This window comes from Chiloscyllium punctatum, chromosome 7 (assembly GCF_047496795.1).
Source record: "Chiloscyllium punctatum isolate Juve2018m chromosome 7, sChiPun1.3, whole genome shotgun sequence".
Taxonomy (NCBI): Eukaryota; Metazoa; Chordata; class Chondrichthyes; order Orectolobiformes; family Hemiscylliidae; genus Chiloscyllium; species Chiloscyllium punctatum.
The window spans coordinates 115778214-115804515 of record NC_092745.1 but is presented as its reverse complement, the minus strand read 5'-3'; the positions used below and the strand labels follow the sequence as shown (position 1 = coordinate 115804515).

General features: G+C 43.7%; 2 protein-coding genes across 3 annotated transcripts in view; one reads left to right on the top strand and one right to left on the bottom strand.

Moving 5' to 3' along the window:
* glmna (glomulin, FKBP associated protein a) overlaps positions 1 to 5828 on the bottom strand; it is an 84502-nt gene extending 78674 nt beyond the window's left edge. Inside the window, exon 1 of the mRNA XM_072574687.1 lies at positions 5810 to 5828. The gene's annotated coding sequence lies outside the window, so the exon portion shown is untranslated. The remainder of the gene's footprint in view (positions 1 to 5809) is intronic.
* Positions 4968 to 26302, top strand: part of rpap2 (RNA polymerase II associated protein 2) — a 135815-nt gene continuing 114480 nt past the window's right edge. Inside the window, exons 1-6 of one of the 2 annotated variants that reach the window (XM_072574691.1) lie at positions 5007 to 5122; positions 5749 to 5894; positions 6609 to 6723; positions 12488 to 12586; positions 22400 to 22465; positions 24856 to 24933. In XM_072574691.1, coding sequence (XP_072430792.1) covers positions 12585 to 12586; positions 22400 to 22465; positions 24856 to 24933 — 146 coding nt within the window. In that variant the 5' untranslated portion in view covers positions 5007 to 5122; positions 5749 to 5894; positions 6609 to 6723; positions 12488 to 12584. Of the gene's footprint in view, positions 5123 to 5748; positions 5895 to 6608; positions 6724 to 12487; positions 12587 to 22399; positions 22466 to 24844; positions 24934 to 26302 lie in introns of both variants that reach the window. The other variant, XM_072574689.1, reaches the window with a different exon arrangement.

The window sequence follows — 26302 nt, the reverse complement described above, 5'->3', positions numbered from 1 at the left end:
CCTCAGCAGCTACAGATGGTCGAGCTTGTGGGCCCATGGGCCGTCAGTTTGGTCGGGGGGCAACAATAGCCGCGCCTCCGGCCTGGGTATCCTGTTGTGAGGAGGCAACTTCACCATTTCCGAGGTTAAGGAGGTGGTGGGCGGGCACCTCCTCATCGCCGACGTCATGTACAGGAATGCTCCCCTGAGACTGATTAATGTGTACGCCCCAGTGGGTAAGAGTGAACGGTTGGCCGTCCTACAGCAGCTTCCACTGTTGCTGGCTACGTCCAGGCCGGTCATTCTGGCCGGAGACCTCTACTGTATCATTGATGCAGATGGAGGATCCGGCAGGGGGGACAGTAAACTGGACACCACATCCAGAGCCCTGATGGACACGGTCAAAGATGCCAAGCTGCACGACGTCTTCAGCACCCCTGCAGACGGAACGCAGCGTCGATACACCTGGTCACGGGCAGACGGGTCTATCCGCTGAAGGATAGATTAGCTGTTTGTGTCCCGAACGCTCTCGGTCAGATCCACCGATGTCAAGCCAGTGTTCTTCTCTGACCACTGCCTCCTGCTGGCCGACTGTCACCTACAGGACGGGCAGCGGGCTGGTAAGGGAACGTGGAAGCTGAACACAAAGCTGTTGACCCCGGGAAACATTGAGGAGCTCAAGAGGGACTACGCAGGTTGGAGAACCGTGAAGCCCCTCTTTGAGTCCCCAGCAGACTCGTGGGAAACAGTAAAAGGGAACATCAAGAGGTTCTTTATCCTCAAAGGTGTTCAGGAGGCGAGAGAGAGGCGGGGAAAGCTGTCCCAGCTCCAGGAAAGTATACAGAACCTGCTCCTGCTGCAGACGTTGGGGGTGGATGTCACGGAGGACCTCAAGGAGGTGAAGGGCCAGCAAGCCTCGCTCTTTGCCTCGGAGGTTTCCAAGATAATCTTCCGGTCCAGCATCCGCTCGGTAGAGCAGGACGAGACGTGCTCACGTTTCTTCTCCCAGAAGGTGCACAAAGAGAGCTCCATGCTCAGCAGCCTGAAGGAAGAAGATGGCTCGATAATGTCATCTCAGGCTGACGTCATGAGGATCAGTAAAACCTTCTATGCCAGTCTGTATGACACGAAGCGGACCGACAGCGCGGCCTCCCAGTCGTTCCTGTCCTCTATCACGGAGGTCTTAGACGACAGAACACGTGAGAGGCTGGACCAGCCGCTATCTCTGGATGAGCTGACCAAGGCCCTCGAGTCCTTCGAAAAGAATAAAACTCCTGGAAGCGACGGCTTACCGGTCGAGCTCTATTCCGCTCTGTGGTACTTGATTGGCCAGGACCTGCTGGAGGTGTATGTCAGTATGCTTCGGGCAGGTACCATGAGTGAATCCATGAGGAAAGGCGTCATCACCCTCATCTACAAGCGGAAGGGGGAGAGGGAGGAACTCAAAAATTGGAGACCAATCTCACTGTTGAATACGGATTACAAAATTCTGTCAAAGGTAATCGCCAACCAGGTCAAGTCTGCTCTGGGGTCGGTGATTCACCCCAACCAAACCTGTGCTGTGCCGGGCAGGAAGATCGCTGAGAGTCTCGCACTCCTCAGGGATTCGATCGCCTACGTGCAGGACAGAGGGTTGGACACCTGCCTGATCAGCCTGGACCAGGAGAAAGCCTTTGACAGGATATCACACAGGTATATGAGAGATGTTCTCTCCAAAATGGGCTTTGGGGAGGGAATCTGCAATTGGATCAGATTGCTCTACACCAGCGTTGTCAGTGCAGTCTCAATCAATGGGTGGGAATCAGATAGCTTCCCAGTCAGATCTGGAGTCAGACAGGGCTGCCCTCTCTCTCCTGCCTTATTTGTGTGCTGCATAGAGCCATTTGCCGAGTCCATCAGGAAGGATGCGAGCCTGTGATGGGTGACTATTCTGGGCCCTGTACATGGATGACATCACCGTTTTCTGCTCGGATCCGCTGTCTGTGCGCAGACTCATGTGCATACGTGACCAGTTCGAATGGGCCTCGGGGGCCAAGGTAAACCGAGGCAAGAGCGAGGCCATGCTCTTCAGGAACTGGGCCGACCAATCCTCGATGCCCTTCACCGTCAGGACCGACCACCTGAAGGTGCTGGGAATTTTGTTGGGGGGAGCTGGGGCGTGCGCCAAGTCTTGGGAGGAGCGTATCAGCAAAGTGAGACAGAAACTGGGCAGATGGAAGCTAAGGTCGCTCTCCATCACGGGGAAAAAACCTGGTCATCAGGTGTGAGGCACTGTCATTGCTATTATACGTGGCACAGGTCTGGCCTATTCCCAGAACCTGTGCCGCTGCAGACACCCGGGCCATCTTCCAGTTTATATGGAGGTCAAAGATGGACCAGGTCCAAAGGGACTCGCTGTACAAAGATCTGGGCAACGGGGGAAAAAATACACCCATTGCCACCCTCACCCTGATGGCCACCTTTGTGTATGGCTGCATGAAGCTGTGCGTGGATCCCCGGTATGCAAACACCAAGTGTCACTACGTACTGAGGTTCTACCTGTCCCCGGTGTTGCGAAGGACGGGCCTGGCCTCGCTGCTGCGGAACGCTCCGAGTAGTTGGACCGTTCCATATCACCTGTCCTTCGTGGAGAAGTTTATGAAGAAAAACACCTTTGACCACAAGTCTATCAGGAAGTGGTCAGCACGTAGTGCCCTTGAGACCCTTCGGGAAAAGGAGAGGGCGGATCCTGTCGAGCGGTTCCCTGAGCAGACTATCGAAGCCATTTGGCAGAATGCCTCATCGCCAGAGCTTTCCAACAAGCACCAAGACATGGCTTGGCTGGTGGTGAGAAGGGATCTGCCTGTGAGATCCTTTATGCACGCCCGTACTCTCAGCCACACCGCATGCTGCCCTCGAAGCGGCTGCAGGGGGGACGAGACTGTCACACACCTCCTTCTGGAATGTGCCTACGCAGAAGTCTGGAGAGGAATGCAGTGGTGTTTGTCGAGTTTCGTCCCGAGCAGCGCCGTGACGCCGTGCTTGACAGCCTGTTCTCCGGGACGCACACTGAGACGAACATCAACTGTGCCTGTAGGATCATTAACTCGGTCAAGGACGCTCTCTGGGTGGTCCGAAACCTGTTGATCTTCCAGCTGAAGGAGTTGACCCCGACTGAGTGTTGCAGACTGGCACATTCCAAGGTCCAGGACTACGTGTTGAGGGATGCGCTGAAGCTTGGGGCAGCTGCTGCCAAGGCGCGGTGGGGAAAGACCACCGTGTAACATCTGCCTGCCTAAGAAGAACAGGGGGGCCCATGCAGTCATTTGGGCTCTGCTGGCACCTCAACTCAATGTAATCGCACCAACCTGTAAATAGGAATGATTACTCTGTTTTGATACGCAAAGAAATGGAATGTTTACATATGTATGGCATGTCCAGTTGTATAGATCAAAGTATTTATGAATAAAGTATATTTTTGAAATAAAAAAAAATTCGCTGCTGGCTTGTGGAAATCATGGGTAGCATCATGACTCAGTGATTGACACTGCTGCGTCATACCATGGGCCTGGGTTCGATTCCTGCCTTGAGCAACTTTCCATGTGGAGTTTACACATTCTCCCTACGTCTGTGTGGGCTTGCTCTGGTTTCCTCCCACAATCCAAAAATGTGCAGGTCAGGTGAATTGATCATCCTAAATTGTCCATAGTGATAGGTGCATTAGTCAGAGGTAAATGTAGGGTAGGGGAACGGGTCTGGGTGGGTTACTCTTTGGAGGGTTGGTGTGGACTTATTGGGCTCGTTCCATACTGTAGGGAATCTAATCTAATTAATCTGTCCTGCCAACCTTAATATATTTTCTTAATGAACTACAAAATTGATTTATTAAATTTATGAAATTAATTGTTTCCTCTCTTTATATATTTTATTATCACTTGTTCTTGTACCATTTTAAAACTTGGGAATTGAATAAATCTCAACAATTTACCAGATATTCACCAAATAAGTAGAATCATCCCATCTAGTAGAATAACAATTACAAATTGACAGGACTCCACTCTCAATTCCTCTGTTTTATTATGCATCTTTTGCTCAATCTTCCAACTAATGCTGCCAGCTACCAGATCTTCTTTTCATTCACTCTCAGATAGGTAGAGTTCTAAATTTCCTAAAATGTTCTTCACTCTCCTAATTTTAATTCCAATGTTTCCATCTCAGACTGAATTTCTGCAGAAATTAATCTCTCTTTTTCCATGGGTTGAGTGATCTATTCCTGCATAAATCACTGTCACACATCAGCATTGACAGGACTTTGGAAGCTTTTCTGGCTCACAATTGAACAGGTGAATTGAACAGGTAGATTACTGCCAAGAAAAGCTCAATGCCAAAGAATAGTTGAGAGTCTGTACATCTTTTCTTGCATTCTCATTTCTCAGGGCTGGGCCATGGACTTCCAATGAATTGATCCACATTTATGGATAAAGTACCACAGTGGTCACCAATGCCTTGTGCAGTACAGCTGACCAAGACCTTATCCCACCGTTATCAGTCGCCATCAGGTGTATTGAAAAGATTTAGAGACTGATAATCAAGCTTCTTAATACTTCAAGTGCACTTTCCAATGAGTCTTAGTGTGGAACTTGAACCTGAAGCTTCTAGCCCAGTAAAACTAACACTACCGCTGTGCCACAAGATATTGAAATTAAAAACTCAATATCAAGATAGGTTTTGACTGAGAATAATACCAAACATTCCGAAAAACTCGAAATGTTAACATTTTTTAAACGTAGATACTACCGAGTTTTTCCAGTATTCTCTGTATTTGTTAGAAACAATGCCGGTTCTTCAAGCAACGTGAACAGCAAATTTAACGCTTCCCTATTATCAGAAATAAATGAAGGCATTAATTGAACAGCGAATGAAAAAAAAGGGATTAAATATTGAACTAGCAATAATCGCGCCTCCACCGGTTGTACGATTGGCACTTGGTGATTGCCGTCCAGCTACAAACGGGGTCAAAGTTCGATGATATCATTATGGCGTCGGAGCGGAGGGAGAGCCCTGTCGGGGAGAGTTCCAGAAGCCGGCGGCGGCGGGAGCGCTCGAGCGCGGCCACTGCTAACAGTAAGGCTGGCGTCTCGGACGTTGACGGGGCCCTCAAAAGGTGAGAGTTAACATCTGACGGCGGGCCCGAGGTTTATGATCGTTGCATAGTTAGAGACGGAAGCGGACAGGGAGATAAATCTCAGAAGTATATGGATATCGCTGTATAACATCAGTGTCCCAGAAGTGGCGCATCTTCCGAGCTTGTTCTTGTCTCCCTGCCTCCTGTGGTAATAGGGTTGGTTATTCCAGTCTCTTATAGTATTTGGTATGAAGCTGTTCAAGTATGGTCGTGTGTAACTTTTAAAAGAAAAACACCTAAATTTAAAAAAAACTGCGGATGCTGGAAAGCTCAGCTCAGCGCAAACTGGAAGAATACCTTTTCCGCTTGGATACTCAATTCAACAACTTTTTAGGGTTTGAGGCACCTTCCCATGTGTTTTACCCCCTTTCTCTCCCCCCCCCCCCCCCCATCAAGCCTTGTTATCACCGTTTACTGTTACAGACCATCCACCGTTAGTCACGAATTGTCCATTAATACAGCGGCTATGAATTCTCCAGGCTGATCGTTATCCACTCCTTTGTCGATCTATTTTTCTCCTTCGTCTCTATCTCTACCTGTCCCTTTACTCCTTACCTATGCACATCAGTTCTAAGAACACGTTAACTTTTGATTTTTCTCCGCAGATACTGCTACACTTGCTAAGCCTTTCCAGCAACTTCTGTTTTTGTTTAGAAAGGCACTAACCTGTTGAAGTTCGCATCTCTTGCAGCGGACTGCCTCTTTCGAGCAGTGGCGCACAACAATCAAAACAGGCAATTACATAGTTCAGGTAGTTACATACAAAATGAACAGTAACATATAATACTAGCACTGTGCTGCTCGTCTGTAAACTATTTGCAGTTTGTTAACTAAATAGATTTGGTCGCACTTTTAATGTAGGAAAAGGTAATTTTAACTAATTATTTCAATGACTGTGGTGAAATGTTGCAGATTACCAATGGACATGGAGTTGAAACAGAGCACCAGTTCACCATTTTAAAAAACTGAATTAATCCAGATCAGAAAAGGAATGCAGGGCTATTCGTTCTAGAAGGTGTGGGAAGATTGGGCTAGGTGACCTAACAATTGTCTCAGTACATTACTATGCAACTAGCATTTCTTTCCTCACCCCCTTCCAATCATCATAAAAACTGTGGGAAAATATTGGACATGGTCAGTCGTTTCATTAGGGGTCTTATGGGGATGGGAGTATTGTCAGCAGCCACCATGGTGCCTTGCTGCTGAATACTGGCAACTGTCTCCAAACTGTTCACTATCAATTAGGTGCAACTCTTTTTCTAAGCATTTAATTATTGCTGCTTGTTAGTTACAAATCTGGCCTGTTTTGAAGAATAGAGATCTGCAGATACTGGGGAGGACTAAATATTTACACCGTCGTCAGGGTAAATACTCAAAGCAAGAAATAAATCAATATTATCCTGAAAAAAGTAAATTGAATTGACCTAACGTGATCTTCTTTTTGTCATAAATGTTGCACCTATAGAAAAGCTGCTTTGCAAGAGGCTTTGAGGAAGAAACGTGAATGTGAGGCAAAAGCTCTTCGTGTTGTTGAACAACTGCTGGAACTAAATGTTACAGAAGAATTTCTGTTGGATTGTGTAAGTGAGCTGCCTTTGGGTACTGTATTGATGGAGTTTTGTTCTTGGCTTTCCTAAAAATGAAGTAGGTGTAAATACATTCTGAATGTTAGAATATCTTTCTTTTGTTTCTTTGGATATATTTAAAAATCTGAGAGTATCTAGTGAGTATAATAGCCACGGTGTTCCAAATTGCATCACAGCCAGTGTTGTTACTGCTGTTTTGTATAGGAAAAGGAGCATCCAGTTTAGAAGAGTCCACGTTGGCAACTAAGTAGCAACAGCATCATATTGTTCAGAAAGAGGCTGTTCATAGAGATGTACAGCACCAAAACCGACCTTTTAGTCCAACTCTTCCATGTCCACCAGATATTCTAACTAATCTAGTCCCATTTGACAGCACTTGGCCCATATCCCTCTAAACCCTTCCTATTAATATACCCATCCAGATGCCTTTTAAATGTTGTAACTGTATAAGCATCCACCACTTCCTCTAGCAGCTCATTCTATATATGCAACACCCTCTGCTGATCCAACTCTGCCAGTGTACTAAGAACTATTTACTTAGTCCCATTACATTACTTTGCATGTGGTTGAAAATTCAGTCTATTCCATCATTAAGTTGCCACGTTGAAGATTATTTCCACTAATCTGATCCACAAAAGAAACAAAAAAGTTTCAATTAAAGATTTAATTTATTTGAAATATTTATCTTCTGTCACATGCAAGATCGTTTCTCTTCATAAACCTAGTACATGATCCGTGGCTGGTTTTGAAATCTACTAACTTTTTAAAAAAAATTTGTTTCTTTTAACTAGTTAGGGAATCTAATCTAGTCTTGATTCCATGGAAACAGGCCATTTGGCCCAACAAGTCCACACCGACCCTCTGAAGAGTAACCTACCCGGACCCATTCCCCTCAGCTATATTTACCCCTGACTAATGCATCTAACACTGGGCAATTTTAGCATGACCAATTCCCCTAACCTGCACATATTTGGATTGTGGAAGGAAACCCACACAGACACGGAGAATGTGCAAACACCACACAGACGCCCAAAGTGTAAATTGAACCCAGGTTCCTGGTGCTGTGAGGCAGCAGTGCTAACCACTGAGCTACTGTGCTGGATAACTGCAATGATAAACTGAGTCAATTATTGTGATTGTCATTGACTTCTTTACAAGTTTATTTTCCAGCTGTGGTCACGTGCTTGATTTTAATTTGGTCTCCTGGTTCTCAGGCATCTGACTGAGCTGTGTGAGTAGTGTAATGATTCCAGCTGTCTGATAAAACTGGATAATTCAGATCCCAGAGTGAAATCTGGCTTGAAAAAACTAAGTTTAACTTTTGTAACTTGGTTACTGTGGTTGTTAGTCACTAAACCTAGTCATAAGAGATTACCAAAATACTTTCAACAAAATTGCATCAAAGGTTGTTACGTGCTGTTATGGGATCAACTTTGCAAATTGGTAACAGGACTTCAAGAAAACAAGATGACGATAATTTATTTCATGAACACCTACGGAGGGGGAGTCTTTAACACCTTGCAGTTTAAAGCTCACTCTGGTGGGGTTACAGAACACTTCAATCCTTATATAGACTACAGCATGCATGGTATAATTTCCACACTCCAATCTCCATGTGTTCCAAATTATTTTTATTCCCACTGACTTTGTTATGACACTGGATAAACTACTCTGCTAATTTAAACCCGACACATAGTGAAGCTCACCTTGTTCTGTTAGCTGTTTAAATTTCAAGAGGCAAAGAACTATTCCAGAGGTCACTATGTAAAGTAAAAATTAACAATTTTATTCTTTTAAGTCCAACTGAGAGCATTAAACAATTATTTACAGCTCCTTTCTCTTAAACCTATCTTTTAACTCCCACTCTACAATATTAGTCTGATTTTTGTAAAAAAAAATCATGTTTCAAAACTAGTCAGTTTTGTTGATTCTCCTTTTGTAGATTTTCTTCTGTATATTATTCTGTAGTTCGGCTTCAATGTTCTGCACAAACATCTTATGGACAGGCACTTTTCGGAGAGCTATTTGGCTAGCAGTCTATACTTGTTGGTTTTTCTTGGCCGGTCTCCTCACTTTTCAAAATGTGTGGTTTTTATAAACCCAAAGCTGTCATCAAAACACTAAATTCAAATTCGGTTATATTTTGGTATCTGAGGCATAGTTTAAACTGGTCGAATTTGAAATTTTTTTTTGTTCCGTGGCAACGCAACTGCAGGTATTTCTTTCAACTAAGTGTTACATTTTTACCTTGTTCAGCACTTGCTGTGCTTTCGGTCAGTCCTTGCTAGCTTCCCCTTTCTCTTATAGGTACAGTACATACCTACACCTTTCATAACATCTTTCATTGGCACTATGTTCTTCCACGCAAGGTGTCTGATACTGTAACTTCTAGCTACTAGTCTTGATAGTCTGACTGACTTGTTTCTTAGTCATTTAATTGACACATGCTGTGCTTATTGCTGACTATAAGGCTAAAGCTTTATTCCTTAGCTAATTGGATGCCTTCAGCAACAAATAAAAATATTTCACAGTGCAAAATTTTGTAACCACCTTATTAATCAAGACAATGATTATACGAGTGAGGAGATGATGGAGCTCTATATAACATTAGTCAACCCACAGCTGGAGCACTGTGTGCAGTTCTGGTTGTCTCGCTACAGAAAGGATGTGATTGCAGAAGAGATTTACTAGTTAGATGGAGTGGTTCAATGTTGAAGAAAAGCTAGATAGGCTGGAGTGTTTTCCTTAGAGCAGAGAAGGCTGAGGGGGGTTCTAAAAGTATAGACAGGGTAGATATGGAAAAATGTCCCCTTCGCAGAGGAATCAATAACCAAGAGCTACCAGTTTTAAGGTAAGGAACAGGAGGTTTATAGAGGTTTTGAGAAATGATTTTGTTTTTTCACCCAAAGGACTATCTCCGCCTCACTGGAATGGTGGTAGCAGTATTTATAAATATTAATCCAACACAACAGAAACCTTCATTGGAATAGCTTCCAATAATATCTTGAATTCCAGAAAAAATTCTCAATTGTTTGTCTGCTCTGCAGTCTTAATGACTTCATATTCACAGCACTGTTCGAATTTACTATTTCTTCTTGATGCCCTATTTCCCAATTAGCAAACATGAAGTGCAGCATGCACCTGTATGTTGGTAATCATGACAGCATGTATTGCCATGCAGATGCAAAAGCCACACAGCTGTCTTTGTATTGTTCTATGAATTAATAAGTTGATGCAAGGCTACGTTTAACTTTTGCATCCAGTACTGTAAATGCAAAGAAGAAATAATTTGTTTTTTTTATTTTGGCTAAAAGTCAGTTTGTGGTTAACTTCTATCCAAACGTTGTTTTAAAACTAAATGAAGCTCTTCCTGGCCAAAAATCATGGGTTGAGTTTAAGTTCGGCAATAGCATAGTGGTCATATCGCTGGACAGGTAAGCCAGAGGTTCAAATCTGTCCATGGCAGCCTGTGGAGTTTAATTTCATTGAATAAATCAGAAATCGAAAGCTTCTATTCGGAAAAGAGACCAACTATCATTGATTATAGAAACACATCTGAAATAACTCCATGAAGGCCGGTATCTTGTCACCAAGTCACCCTCTTATTTATATGCACACATTACATAACATTGACCCAGCTAGCACTGAGCTGGCTCCAGGAATGAGGTGAACTCCTGACATACTAGTTCATTTTAAAAAAATTTAACCCCCACACTACTGCCTAACTGCGCTAGTGCTTATATTTTCCCCACCACCCAAGCTGTGTGCAGGTGTGAGGCACAGTGAAAGACACAAAATGCATGAATCTTTATTCAATTTCCACCAGGAAGATAGGAAAACACCCGAGTGGGACATAGTAGTTCTTTTTTTTTCTTCTTTTTTTTGTGCTAAATCATCTATTTGCAATCCCATTTTTTTTTTTTCTTTCTTTACCCCCCCCCCCCCCCCCCCCCCAGGCCACACTACCGCCTAACTGCGGTAGTGCTTATTTTTTCCCCAGCACCCATGGTGTGTGTGTGCAGGTGTGAGACACAGTGAAAGACACAAAGTGTACGAATCTTTATTCAATTTCCACCACCAGGAAGATAGGAAAAACACCCGCGTGGCCAGTGACAAGCACTGCCCTTCAAACCACAGGGCAATGCTGTGTGATCAAAACAGTGAAGGGGAGGGTAGGGACTAAATCAAAATAGAGTTGGAGGGGGAAATGATGCACTCCACTCCCTGCGGCACCCACCTCTCCCTGAACGACTCCAGGGTGTCGGTGGACACCGCGTGCTCCTTCTCCAAGGACACCCGGGCTCTAACGTAACCCCGGAAGAGGGGCAGGCAGTCGGCCCTAACGACCCCCTCCACGGCCCGCTGCCTGGACCTGTTAATGGCCAGTTTGGCAAGGCCCAGGAGCAGACCCACGAGGAGGTCCTCGGACCTGCCCTCCCTCCTCCGTACCGGGTGCCCGAAGATCAGGAGCGTGGGACTGAAGTGCAGCCAGAAACAGAGGAGAAGGTTTTTAAGAAAATCAAAAAGGGAGTGCAAACGCCCACACCCAATATATACATGGTCCGCGGACTCCACAGCGCCACAGAACAAGCAGTTGGGCTGGGAGTCCGTGAACCACCGCAATCTGCGGTTGCAGGGGACTGCTGCGTGCAGCACCCTCCACCCCAGATCCCCGAGAGAAAGGGGGAGGACTCCCGCATAGAGAGACCTCCACTGGGGATCCCCACCGCCCGGTGGCAAATGGGCACGCCAAGGCGTGTCCGGACGGTGGATGAGGGAGAAGAGGTGGACGGTGTGCAGCAGCAGTCGATACAGGGCCTTCCTTTTAATATCCTTAAAAGAAACAAAATTAAAATTCCAGAGGCGGCTCAGGTTGTGGGGCACAGGCTCCCGCGGGAAGTACGGGACCTTGGGGCCAATGTGAAATTCCGTCCGGGCCGGGGTGAGCGCGGACGGGATCCCACCGCACACCTGAGCGTCCTCCAACAGGTGCACTACGTCGGGTCCGAGCACCGCCGTTTTAAGGCGTCGGATGGCGGTGGCCACGTACCGGACGTCTACCGCTGCCCTGCTAGCTATGTCCTGCGGCAGCGTCCAGCCCAGGCCCCCGGCACCCAGCACGTCCCCGACCCTGGTCGCCCTCGCCGCCACGGCCCTCCCCTCCGACAGCCACTCGAACCCGCGAGTACGGAGGTGCGGATTCCTGAGCAACGGCTCCCTGACGACAGCCGCTACTCCAGCCGGAGGGTAGGCGCGACGCGATTCGACCATGTTCCAGACAGTGATCAGGTCCTGGTAAAAGACAGGCAGCACCTTGAGGGCGACTGACATAGTAGTTCATCTCCATCAGCCAGGACTCCCTGATTGGATCACATTAACAGCCCCAATCATGGAACTCATTCTCCAGGCTGACATCGTTCCATTCACTACACCTTTTTTGTTTTACAAATGCCACTTATGGAAGGAAGTCTATAGTCCTTGCTTAGTATGGCCTAGATGTCACTCCACATCCACAGCAAATGAGATTGGCTTTAACTTTCCGGACAACAGTTGCTGGTAATGCCCACGTCTTTTTAAAGACAAAAGACTCTAATATATGCAGCCTGCCTAGTTTCATTTGTGTGGAATATATAAATGTTAATCTTTTATAATTTGGAAAATAACTTTCAAGTGGCAAACTGATATTGAATAATTTTTATTTTTTTTGGATGCATTTGCAGATGCGTATTTAACTTTGCCTCATTGTGTTCTTACTTAGATACATTTTATTACTGCAGTCCATTATAAGGATATTGTGGAAGAGCGGTCCATAATTAAACAGTGTGGATATCCTATTTGTCAAAATAAACTTGAGAATGTAAGTCTACTATGTTGATTTATTTGTATTAATTTGCAGCTATTTGTGAAAATAAATGATAGGTAGTGTCACACTAGATGCTGATGAGCAAATCAGCTTCCCACTTTGCAAACTCCCTGATTGGCTAAAACAATTATTAGTGGCTTCCAACATGAAACCATACATTTCTCCAGTTAAAATGTAATTAACTAATTTCTACTTCAGTAATAAGAAGCCAGTTACAATGATTCTTTAAGTGAAAGACCAATTTCATTACCAACTAACCATAAGTAGAAAACAATAGAATGCAATCTCAAGCAAAGGGCTTTCATCCAGTATATCTCGCCCATGTGCAAAGTTGCAAGGGAACAAGTGCCTATTGCAAAAAGGATGATAAAAGAATAGAGATCTTTTAGATGTCCTTGTGTGAATAAATGCATATACTGCTAGTTCACAACCAATAGTTCTATCTTAAAAGAAAGGTATAAAGTACTTTTCCCATTGAAAGAGATTTTGTTTGGTCCAACATCGAGGAACTATCCATATTATTCCCATTCTATTATTCTCCCCAATTCCCCAAAGCCTTGCAAATATTCTTAACCCCTACCCTGCCATCCCCTCCCAGTGTATATATCCAATTTCATTTTTGAAAGTTATTACTGAATCTACTTCACGATTCCTTTTTAGGCAGTGTATTCTTAACTTGCTGCATTTTCAAAAGGAAAATTCTTATTCTCCTTTCGGGTACTGATCCCATATCTTGTAGAAATGGTTTTGCCATATCTTCCCTGTCAGAATGTTTCATAATTTTAAACTGCTCGATCCTATCTCCCATTAATTTCTCTCTCCTAAAAGAGAATAGTTGCATCTTCTGTCTTCCGTAGAGACATACAACATGGAAACAGACCCTGTGGTCCAACTGGTCTGCGCTGACCAGACATCCCAATCTGACCTAATCCCATTTGCTGACATTTGGCCCATGTTCCTCCATACCTTTCCTATTCATATATCCACCCAAATGCCTTTTAAATGCTGTAATTGTACCAGCCTCCTCCACATCTCTGGCAGTTCGTTCCATATGTGCACCACCCTCTGCATGAAAATGTTACCGTAGACAGTAGAGCAATAATAGTAGGAGTTTCTGGGTGTAATTGAGGACTCAGTGCAGAGGTTCATCCCAAAGAAAAGATTATATGGGGAGGGGTTACACAGCCATGGCTGACAAAGGAAGTCAGGGAATGTATCAAAGAAAAGGAGAGCGAGCTTATAAAGTGCCGGGAACACTGGGAAATTAGATTAGGCAGACTACAAAAATAAACAGGATAACAAACAAGGAAGAAAAGGATCAAATATGAAGATTAGCTCTCCAGTAATAGTAGAAATGATCGTAGAAGTTTCTTTCAATACATATGAAACAAACGAGAGGCAAAAATCGAGATTGGGCCGCTCCAAATTGATGCAGGAAGGCTCGTGCTGGGAGGTAAGGAAATAGCTGAAGAACTTAAGCACTGTGTCAGTCTTCACAGTGGAAGACAGGAGTAATAGATTAGATTTCCTACAGTATGGCCCAACAAGTCCACATCGACCCTCTGAAGAGCAAGCAACCCACCCACACCCATTTACCCCACCCTGTATTTACCCCTAACTAATGCACCTAACACTGAGCAATTTAGCATGGCTAATTCACCTAACCTGCACATCTTTGGACCGTGGGAGGAAACTGGGGTACCCGGAGGAAACCCACGCAGATGTTTACCTGAGGCAGGCATTGAACCTGGGTCCCTGGTGCTGAGGCAGTAGTGCTAACCACTGAGCCACCGTGCCACCCCCAAACAATATCCCAACAATTAAGGAGAGTCAAAGAGCAGAGCAGAGTTGAGTATGGTAGCCATTGCAAAAGAGAAAGTGCCAGAAAAGCTAAAAGGTCTAAAAATTGATGGGCTACATCAGAGTTCTGAGAAAGGTGGCTGAGGAAATAGTGGAGGCGCTGGACTGTGATCTTTTAAAAATCACTGGAATCAGGGAAAGTCCCAGATGATTAGAAAAATCACTGTTGTAACCCCCCTTGGTCAAGAAAGGATCAAGACAAAAGATGGAAAATTATAGGCCAATTAGTTTAACCTCAGTTGTAGGTAAAATTCTAGAATCTATCGTTCAGGATGAGATTTCTAAATTCTTGGAAGTGTGTTCTAATCCAACCCCACATCAGCATGGATTTAGTTAGGGGAGGTCGTGCCTGACAAACTTGTTAGAATTCATTTGAAGAAGTAATGAGTAGGTTAGACCAAGGATAACCAGTGGATGTCTATCTAGACTTCCAAAAGGCCGTTGATAAGGTGCCTGATGGAAGGCTGCTGAGTAAGGTGAGGGCTCATGGTGTTAGAGGTGAGCTACTGCCATGGATTGAGGATTGGCTGTCTGACAGGAGGCAGACAGTTTGGGTAAAAAAAGTTCTTTTTCGGAATGGCAGTTGGTGACTAGTAGTGTCCCACAGTGTTGGGGCCACAGCTGTTCACTTTTTATATATAAATGATTTAGACGAAGGGATGGGGGCATTCTGGTGAAGTTCACTGATACAAAGTTAGGCAGACAGGCAGGTAGTTCTGAGAAGGTGGGGAGGCCACAAAGATTAGACAGTCTAGGAGAGTGGTCCAGGAAATGGCTGATGAAATTCAATGTGAGCAACTGCGAGGTCTTGCACTTTGGAAAAACATGGACTTTTTTTTTAAACAGTGAGAAAATTCATAAAGCCAAAGTACAAAGATCTGGGAGTGCTCGTCCAGGATTCTCTAAAGGTTGACTTGCAAATGGAATCCGTGATTAAGAAAGCAAATATAATGTCCTCATTTACCTCGAGGGTTGAATTACAAAAGCAGCGATGCACTTCATAAAGCTCTCGTTAAGCCCAATTTAGAATACTGTGTCCAATATTGGGCCCCGCACCTCAGGAAGGACACACTGGTACTGGAGCATGTCCAGCAGAGATTCACACTGCTGATCCCTTGAATAGTAGGCCTAACATATGATGAACAGCTGAGGATCCTGGGATTGTATTCATTAGAGTTTAGAAGGTTGAGGGGTGATCTAATAGAAACTTACAAGAAAATGCATGGCTTAGAAAGGGTGGATGCTTGGAAGTTGTTTCCTTTAGGCAGGGAGACTAGAATCTGGGCAATGCCTCAAAATTAGAAGGGGTCAAATTAGAATGGAAATGAGGCATTTCTTCAGCCAGAGAGTGGTGGGCCTGTGGAATTCATTGCTATGGAACACAGTGTAGGCCGGGATGTTGGGTGTCTTCAAGGCAGAGATTGATAAATTCTTGATCTCGCGAGGAATTTAAAGCTACAGGGAGTGTGTGGGTCAGTGGAATTGAAACACTGAGCAGCCCTGATTAAATGGTGGCATGGACCTGATGGGCCAAATGGCCTTGCTTGCACTCCTATGTCTTATGGTCTCTTGGTTACCCCTCTGGTCGTTTTTTAAAATCTTTTCCGTTTCATTTTGAACTTCCCCACTCTAAAGAGAACCTGGCTATTCAGCATATCCATGCCCCTCATGACCTTATAAACCTGTATAAGGTCACCCCTCAGCCTCCGACGCTCCAGGATAAAAATGCCACATGTTCAGCCTCTCCCTCTCACTCAAACCCTCCAGTCACATAACGGAGGACCCTCATTCCACTGTATTTCAGAGTGCAAGTACTTTCTGCCCAAGTATTTTCTTGTTGTATCTTCTGATATTGAAGATTTTTAAATTTAATTTTCCATGATTTGTTACATAAACAACCAGTTGGAAGGTTTCACAAGCTTCACCAAATCCGTACATAAAATCAGAGGTATACAGCCCAGAAACAGACCCTTCGATTCAACTTGACCATGCCAACCAGATGGACTAAATTAATTTAGGATCATTTGTCAGCACTAGGCCCGTATCCCCCTCAATCCTTCCTATTTACCAGCTTCCACGACTTCCTCTGGCAGCTCATTCCGTACATGTACCACACTTTCCATGAAAAAGTTGTCCCTTGAGTCCCTCTTTAAATCTTTTACCCCCTCAACCTAAATCTATGCCCTCTCATTCTGGACCCTAGGGAAAAGACCTTATCTATTTAGCCTATCCATGCTCCTCATGATTTTATAAGCCTCTCTAAGGTTGCCCCTCCGCTTCAGTGCTCCAGGGAAAACAGTCCCAGCCTATTCAGCCTCTCCTTATAGCACAAACCCTCTAACCCTGGCAACATCCTTGTAAATCTTTTCTGAACCTTTCCAAGTTTCACAATATTGTTTCTATCTTTCACTTGACAATAGATCTGATGTAATTTGATCAAGAGGAAAGAAAAGAAATCTCTAGTTCTGTATCATTTTGTCTATCAGCAGAAGACTTTCCAATGCCTATTCAGTTCATATTGCATCTGAGGCCACTCTTTTTTGCTGGCCCCAATGATGTGAATAGAAATAGTACAAAAGGTCTACAAATTCTTTTATAAACATGCTTAATTGAGGAGAACATTAGGTGACTGGAATGCTGTGGTCGATATGTACCTATTTTATTTCCCTACGGTGAGAAGAGAACTCTCAAAGTGTGTGCCAAATAGTGCTGCTGTATATATATTTGTCAAAGATATACAGCATGGAAACAGACCCTTCGGTCCAACCTGTCCATGCTGACCAGATAACCCAACCCAATCTAGTCCTACCTGCCAGCACCTGGTCCATATCCCTCCAAACCCTTCCTATTCATATACCCATCCAAATGCTTCAAATGTTGCAATTGTACCAGCCTCCACCACACCCTCTGGCAGCTCATTCCATACACGTACCACCCTCTGTGTGAAAAGGTTGCCCCTTAGGTCTCTTTTATATCTTTCCCCTCTCACCCAAAACCTATGCCCTCTAGTTCTGGACTCCCCGACCCCTGGGAAAGACTTAGTCTATTTATCCTATCCATGCCCCTCATAATTTTGTAAACCTCTATAAGGTCACCCCATCTGCCTCTGACGCTCCAGGGAAAACAGCCCCAGCCTGTTCAGCCTCTCCCTGTAGCTCAGATCCTCCAACCCTGGCAACATCCTTGTAAATCTTTTCTGAACCCTTTCAAGTTTCACAACATCTTTCCGATAGGAAGGAGACGTGAATTGCATGCAATATTCCAACAGTGGCCTAACCAATGTCCTGTACAGCCGCAACATGACCTCCCAACTCCCGTACTCACTACTCGGATCAATAAAGGAAAGCATACCAAACGCCGCCTTCACTATCCTATCTCCCTGTGACTCCACTTTCAAGGAGCTATGAACCTGCATTCCAACAGTTCAGCAACACTCCCTAGGACCTTACCATTAAGTGTATAAGTCCTGGTAAGATTTGCTTTCCCAAAATGCAACACCTCACATTAATCTGAATTAAACTCCATCTGCCACTTCTCAGCCCATTGGCCCATCTAGTCTAGATCCTGTTGTAATCTGAGGTAACCCTCTTTGCTGTCCACTACACCTCCAATTTTGGTGTCATCTGCAAACTTACTAACTGTACCTCCTTATGCTCGCATCCAAATCATTTATGTAAATGACCAAAAGTAGAGGGCCCAGCACCGATCCTTGTGCCACTTCACTGGTTACAGGCCTCCAGTCTGAAAAACAACCCTCCATCACCACCCTCTGTCTTCTACCTTTTCAGCCAGTTCTGTATCCAAATGGCTAGTCCTCCCTGAATTCCATGAGATCTAACCTTGCTAATCAGTCTCCCATGGGGAGCCTTGTCGAACGCCTAACTGAAGTCCATATAGATCACATCTACTGCTCTGCCCTCCTCAATCTTCTTTGTTACGACTTCAAAAAACTCAATCAAGTTTGTGAGACATGATTTCCCACGCACAAAGCCATGTTGACTATTCCGAATCAGTCCTTGCCTTTCCAAATACATGTACATCCTGTCCCTCAGGATTCCCTCCAACAACTTGCCCACCACTGAGCTCAGGCTCACCAGTCTATTGTCCCCTGGCTTGTCTTTACCGCTCTCCTTAAATAGTGGCACTGCGTTTGCCAACCTCCAGTCTTCCGGCACCTCATCTGTGACTATCGATGATACAAATATCTCAGCAAGAGGCCCAGCAATCGCTTCTCTAGCTTCCCACAGAGCTCTTGGGTACGCCTGATTAGGTCCTGGGGATTTATCAACTTTTATGCTTTTCAAGACATCCAGCACATCCTCCTCTGTAATCTGAACATTTTGCAAGATGTCACCATCTATTTCCCTACAGTCGATATCTTCCATATCCTTTCCACAGTGAACACTAATGCAAAATATTCCTTTAGTATCTTTCTCCCCCCCCCCATTTTCTGTGGCTCCACTCAAAGGCTGCCTTGCTGATCTTTGAGGCGCTCTATTCTCTCCCTAGTTACCCTTTTGTCCTTAACATATTTGTAAAACCCCTTTTGGGTTCTCCTTAATTCTGTTTGCCAAAGCTATCTCATGTCCCTGTTTTGCCATCCTGATTTCCCTCTTAAATATACTCCTACTTTCTTTATACTGTTGCCTAACTACCTCCATTTGTCTCGTAGGCATCAGCAGCTTATTGTGTTCTGGTTCTAAGAGCAGCAGTTACATCCTGCTGTAATGTGGCTAACAAAGGATATGGAGGATTTCATTGTCAAAGGAGGAGGCATATAAAATTGACAAAAATGTAGTAAGCTTTAGGATAGGGAGCATTTTAGAATTCATCAAGGGAGAACTTTGAGTGGAGCCACAGAAAATGGGGAGATACTAAATGAATATTTTGCACCATGATACTGAAAGAAAGAGACCATGGATGAAGTGATCAGTGTTCAGACCCCAGCTGTTCACAATGTAGTAATGGGTTGAATGAGGGACTTAAATTTAATATCTTCACATTTGCAGATGTCACAAATCTGGGCAGGAGGGTGAGTTATGAGCAGGATGCAGAGCTGCTTCTGTGTGATTTGGTCAAGCTGAGTGCATGAAAAATGTACATAAATATGAGATTATCTACTTTTGTAGTTAAAACAGGAAGGCATATTATACTTTGGTTATAAATTGATAAGCAAGAAAATGCGTCAAGAGCTGGGTGTCATATAATCAGACAGCCAGAAAAGGACCTTTGACCCATGAGCCATCAAGTCTCTACCACTAAAGCTACACTAAATATACATGAGCCTCACTTTCCAACAGTGAGCCCATAACCTTGAATGTTATGACATTTCAAATGCTTATTCAATTACTTTTATTTAAAAGTTGTGAATTTACCCCTTCAACTACCCATTCCACCAGTGCATTCCAGGCCCCACCACTGTCGGGATGAAAACACTTTTTTCCTCCATTCCCTTCTAGACACTGGATGCTGCAAAGGCTATGGGCATCAGTACTAAAGGCTTGTGGTCCAGAACTTGCTGCTCCCCTAGCCAAGCTCTTCTAATACAGTTACAACACTGGCATCTACCTGACTGTGGAAAATTTCCTAGATATGTCCTGTACATAAAGTAGGGCAAATCCGACCCAGTCAATTACTGCCCCATTAGTCTACTCTCAATTATCAATAAAGCGATGCAAGGTATCATCAAGCTATCAGACAGCACCTGCTCAGTGACGTTCAGTTTGTTCTGCCAGGGCCACTCAGGTTCTGATCTCATGACAGCCTTGGTTCAAATATGGACAAAGCTGAAGTTCAGTGATGAGATGAGAGTGACAGCCTTTGACATCAACGGCATTTGACTAAGTGTGGCATCAAGGAGCCCTAGCAAAATTGGAATCAATGGGCAAACTCTCCAGTGATTTAATTCACATTGGCACATAAGAGGGTGATCACGGTTGTTGGGGTCAGGACACCTTGACCAGAGTTCGTTTGGGTAGTGTCCTAAACCCAATCATCATCTTCGTGAAGTCAGAAATAGGGATGTTTACTGATTGCGCAATGTTCAGCTCCAATCATAACCCATCAGATACTGAAGAAGTGCATGTCCAAATGCAACAAGATCAGGACAATATCCAGGCTTAGGTTGACAAGTGGCAGGTAACATTCATACCCCACAAATGCCAGGCTATGATCATCACTGAATCCCCGCCATCAGCAACCTAGGATTTGCCATCAATCGGAAAATAAATTGGATTCACCACATAAAAACAGTGGCCACAAGAGCAAGTCTCAGCCTAGGAATACTGTGGCAAGTAGTTCACCTCCTGACTCTGCTAGGCCTGTCCATCATCTATAAGGCACAAGTCAGGAGTATGATGGAATACTCCCCAATTGCTTGGATGAGTGTAGCTCCAAGAACACTGAAGAAGCCTGACCCCATCAAGGACAAAGGAAGCTGCTTGATCCACATCCTACATCCACAAGCATCTATTCCCTCCTCCACTGACACTCAGGAGCAGCAGTATGTAATGACTAAAAGATCCACTGCAGAACTTCACCAAAGGTCCTCAGACAGCACCTTCCAAACCCATAACCACTTCCATCTAAAAGGCCAGGGGCAGCAGATACATGGGAATACTATCACCTACAAGTTCCCCTCCAAACCACTCACTGTCCTGACTTGGAAATATGTCTCTCTTTCTTCAGTGTTGGGTCACAAGCCTAGCATTCCTTCCATAAGGGCATTGTGGGTCAACCTACAGCACATAGATTGCAGCGATTCAAGAAGGCAGCTCACTTCTCAAGGGCAACTGGGGATGAGCAAAAAATTATGACTGGCCACTGAAGTCCACATCCCACAAATGAATTTTTGAAAACTCTTACCTTTCACCTTATAATTGTGTTCCTCTGTTATTGTCCCTATGACTAAGGGAAAAGAGCTTCTTTGTATTCACCCTGTCCATGCCTTTCATAATTTTATGCACCTCTTTCAGGTCTCCCTCAACCTTTTCTGCTCAAAAGTAGACAGTCCGAGCTTATCCAGCCCCGATTTGGTGCTGATGGAAGTAGATGTGTAGGAACAGCAATGTACAGCAAAGATCAGTTTTTGGGCCTCAGCTTGTTTTTTTTTATTTGTTCATGGGATCAGTAGCCCACTGGCTGGGCCAACTTTTCTAGCCCATTGGCTAAATTGCCAGAGGGTAGTCAAGAGTCAACCATTTTTGCTGTTGTTCTGGAGCCATATCAGCCAAGCCAGATCAGCAGAGCAAAGTTCCAACCTAAAGGATGTTAGTGAACCAGATGGGCTTGTATAACGATCAACAGAGATTAGTTGCTTGCCATTAGACTAGCTTTACTCCAATTTTTAAAAATTAAATCCCATTTCACTGTCTGTCCTGGTGGGATTGAAATCCATGTTCCCAGATCATTCGGCTGAGGTTCTGAATTAGTAGACCAGCGACTAAGGCAGCATAGAACCATGGATCACAGTTTGGGGACAAGTTAACTTAGGACTGAGATCAAATGGAGTTTCTTTACTTAGAGGATAGTGAATCTTTGGAATTCTCAATCTTAGAAAGCTGTACAAGACTGAAGTCGATAGATTTCCAAATCCTAATGATAGTCATACCATCGTAACTATGACTAATGACGTAAAGGAATATGAGAGAATGTAAGATTTTGACAGTGTTTTTGATTAGCCATGATCTAGAGTGACAAACCAAGCTCACAGGGCTGACTGGCTGTGTTATTCCAAAGTATAGTCATTCTTGTCTGATACATGATAAAATGGTTACTGTGAGCAGACCGCAGTTCACTGAAACCACGATAAATGAAATAATACTGTTATTATTTTACTTACATCTGTTTATTTGGCTCTTATTGTGTGCAACAGCTGAGCTATTTGGCAGTCTATTACTGATTATGATGTAACCTCTGATTTCTTTTTTAAAAAAAAATTCCATCAAGGTACCTAAACAGCAATACAGAATATCTACCCACACCAATCGAGTTTATGACATTACTGAAAGAAAGGTAAGAACTTTTTAAAAAAGATTTTCTAGTTGATTTGAAATAATTTGTGTTGAGAGAATTGTATTGAATATCCCTAGATTTATACGTGTTAGTTGAGTTTGCGCCTTTTGTTTACACTACTCTGGAATGAAAATAAATTATATGGAAATTTTTAGAGCATTGTTTAACATATTGCTGCTCTCAAACATAGAAAGTTATGACTAAACTGAGAACAACTTCAAAAGAATATGGGCAGCATGATGGCTAAGTGATTAATACTGCTGCCTCACAGCGCCAGGGACACTGGTTGGATTCCAGCCTCTGGCAACTGTCCGCGTGGAGTTTGCACGTTCTCCCTGTGTCTGCGCGGGTTTCTCCCACAATCCAAAGACATGCAGGTTAGATGAATTGGCCTTGCTTAAATTGCCCACCTTCTTCAGAGGAGATGTGTGAAACTTGAAAGGGCTCAGAAAAGATTTACAAGGCTGTTGCCAGGGTTGGAGGATTTGAGCTATAGGGAGAGGCTGAACAGGCTGGGGCTGTTTTTCCCTGGAGTGTCGGAGGCTGAGGGGTGACCTTTATAGAGGTTTATAAAATTGATGGGCATGGATAGGATAAATAGACAAAGTCTTTTCCCTGGTGTCAGGGAGTCCAGAATTAGAGGGCATAGATTTAGGGTGAGAGGGGAAAGATATAAAAGAGACCTAAGGGGCAACTTTTTCATGCAGAGGGTGGTATGTGTATGGAATGAGCTGCCAGATGAATTGATGGACGCTAGTACAATTGCAACAGTTAAGAGGCATTTGGATGGGTATATGAAGAGGAAGGGTTTGGAGGGATATGGGCCGGGTGCTGGCAGGTGGGACTAGATTGGGTTGGGATATCTGGTCGGCATGGACAGGTTGGAACCGAAGGGTCTGTTTCCATGCTGTACATCTCTATGACTCTGTGTAGGGTAGGTGTATTAGTCCGAGACAAATAGAGTTGGGGAATGGGTCTGTGTGGGTTACTCTTCGGAGGGTCGCCGTGGACTTGTTGGGCCGAAAGGCCTGTTCCCACACTGTAAGGATTCTAATTCAAATAAAATTAAATATTGTAATTATGTTTGCAGACCTAAGAAAGCTAGTTGTAGTAATATGAGACATGTTGCTGATCTATGAATGGTACACAAGTACTATTATTACTGAGTAGCATTTCAGTTGGCTAACTATTCAGAAACCAGGCTTAAAATGCAGAGCATCTGTGCTCAAATTTTTAACAAAAGTTTGAGAATTTGAATTCAGTCATCAATAATATGTTTTGTGAAAAAACGAGATTGAGGTCCCGAATTTCCTTTTAGGAATAGAAATTACTTGTCTTTACTTGTTGTTAATCTGTGTGAGACTCCAATCTCACTCTTAGCTACTTTTTGAGGGCAATTTGGATGGGTACCAATTACTAATAGAACTGGAACTGATCCACAAGTATTCAAGTTATGTTTTACTTAGCATGTTCAGTTTGTGACTGACACTTTAAAAAGCTGCGATAAAGATTTAGATTGTTAAACACTGAGATTCTTCATTTAGTATTATTTGTCTATGTCAGAGCTGTCAGAAATAGTTTTTGCTTCCAGTTTTTTTTTTGTGTAATTTGATAGAACAGAGGTTGGAAATAATGACTATGTTGTCTTTCTAGGAGTCCAAAACATATGGACTGTAAAGTTAAATATTCTAGAGAAAAAAAGTGCCTGTTAACTATTCGTATTATTCTACAGTGGACAATCTTTTAATTATGTTCTGGATTAGTGGTGCTGGAAGAGCATAGCAGTTCAGGCAGCATCCAAGGAGCAGCGAAATCGAAGTTTCGGGCAAAAGCCCTTATTCCTGATGAAGGGCTTTTGCCCGAAATGTCGATTTCGCTGCTCGTTGGATGCTGCCTGAACTGCTGTGCTCTTCCAGCACCACTAATCCAGAATCTGGTTTCCAGCATCTGCAGTCATTGTTTTTACCTCGTCAATCTTTTAATTATGATCAGACCCATGTATCAAAATTTGCTCACTTGCCCATAATTGTGTAAATTCTTGGATGATGCAATAAAAGATTACCAAACCCCTACTGAAGTAGTTTCAAAATTCGAAAAAATATTAGTGGTGCAGGTTTGTCTACTCTTTACTATTCACTGACTGTAAGTAAAAAGTGGTTCTGGCTTTGCCTCTGCAGCTGTTAACAGTCCAACCATGTACTTGTCCTTTGACAAGGTACAAGATGTTATGTTGTTATGATCATGGGGACCTGAGCATGGGGCACACCATAAGAAAAATATAATTTTAAGTTTAAACAAAAGTCTATTCTTGAATGTTTAAATTGAAGAAAAGGTAATTTCTAGAAATATAAATACTAATTTAAAATCAATTATTTTAAGTGTTTTTGCAGCAATTTTTGTTACAAAGCATCCAAATATTTAGAAGCTCAGATTCCAAAGAACCCATTATGGTCACGGGATCAAGAAAGGTGAAGTATTTGTTCTAAATTTATGGCTTGTTCTTAGAATTTGCATTGTTTCCATTGAACTTTCAGTATCCCCAGGACCTGATCAAGTGTACTCTAGAACTCCATGGGAAGCTAGGGAAGTGATTGCTGGGTCCCTTACTGAGATGTTCCTATCATCAATAGGCACAGGTGAGGTGTTGGAAGACTGAAGGTTGGCTAATGTAGTGCCACTCTTTAAGAGAGGTGGTTAAGGAAGTGACAGGGAACTAAACACCAATGAGCCTGACATCAGTGGTGGGCAAGATGTTGGAGGGAACCCTGATGTCCAGGATTTACATGTATTTGGAAAAGCAAAGACTGATTAGGGATTGTCAGCATGGCTTTGTATGTGGGGAAATCATGTCTCTCAAACTTGATTGAGATTTTTAAAGAAGTAACGAAGAGGATTGAGGTCGGTGCAGTGGATATGATCTATATAGACCTCAGTAAGGCGTTTGACAAGATTCCTCATGGTTGCCTATTTAGCACAGTTAGATCACGTGGAATACAGGAAGAAGTTGCTATTTGGATACAGAACTGGCTCAAAGATAGAAGACAGAGGGTGGTGGTAGAGGGTTGCTTTCAGACTGGAGGCCTGTGACAAGTGGTGTGCTACAAGGATCGGTAGTGGGTCATTTAAATGAATAATTTTAGGTTTGAAAATAAGGAGATATAGTTACTAAGTTTGCAGTTGGCACCAAAATTTGGAGGTGTAGTGGACAGCAAAGAAGGTTACCCCAGAGTACAATGGGATCTTGATCAGATGGGCCAATGGACTGAGAAGTGGCAGATGGAGTTTAATTTAGATAAATGCAAGGTGCTGCATTTTGGGAAAGTAAGTCTTAGCAGGACTTATACACTTAATGGTAAGGTCCTAGGGAGTGTTGCTGAACAAAGAGACCTTGGAATGCAGGTTCATAGTTCCTTGAAAGTGGAGTTGCAGGTAGATAGGATAGTGAAGAAGGCCTTTGGTATGCTTTCCTTTATTGGGCAGAACATTGTGTATAGGAAGTGGGAGGTCATGTTGTGGCTGTACAGGACATTGGTTAGGCCACTGTTGGAATACTGTGTGCAAATCTGATCTCTCTCCCCTTTGGAAAGATGTTGTGAAACTTCAAAGCGTTCAGAAAAGATTTACAAAGATGTTGCCAGGGTTGGAGGATTTGAGCTATATGGAGAGGCTGAATAGGCTGAGGTTGTTTTCCCTGTAGGGTTGGAGGCTGAGGTTTGAGATGTTGAGCGACATGAATAGGGTAAATAGACAAAGTCTTTTTTCCCCAGGGTGGGGAATCCAAAACTAAAGGGTATATAGGTTTAAGGTGAGAGGGGAAAGATATAAAAGGAACCTTAG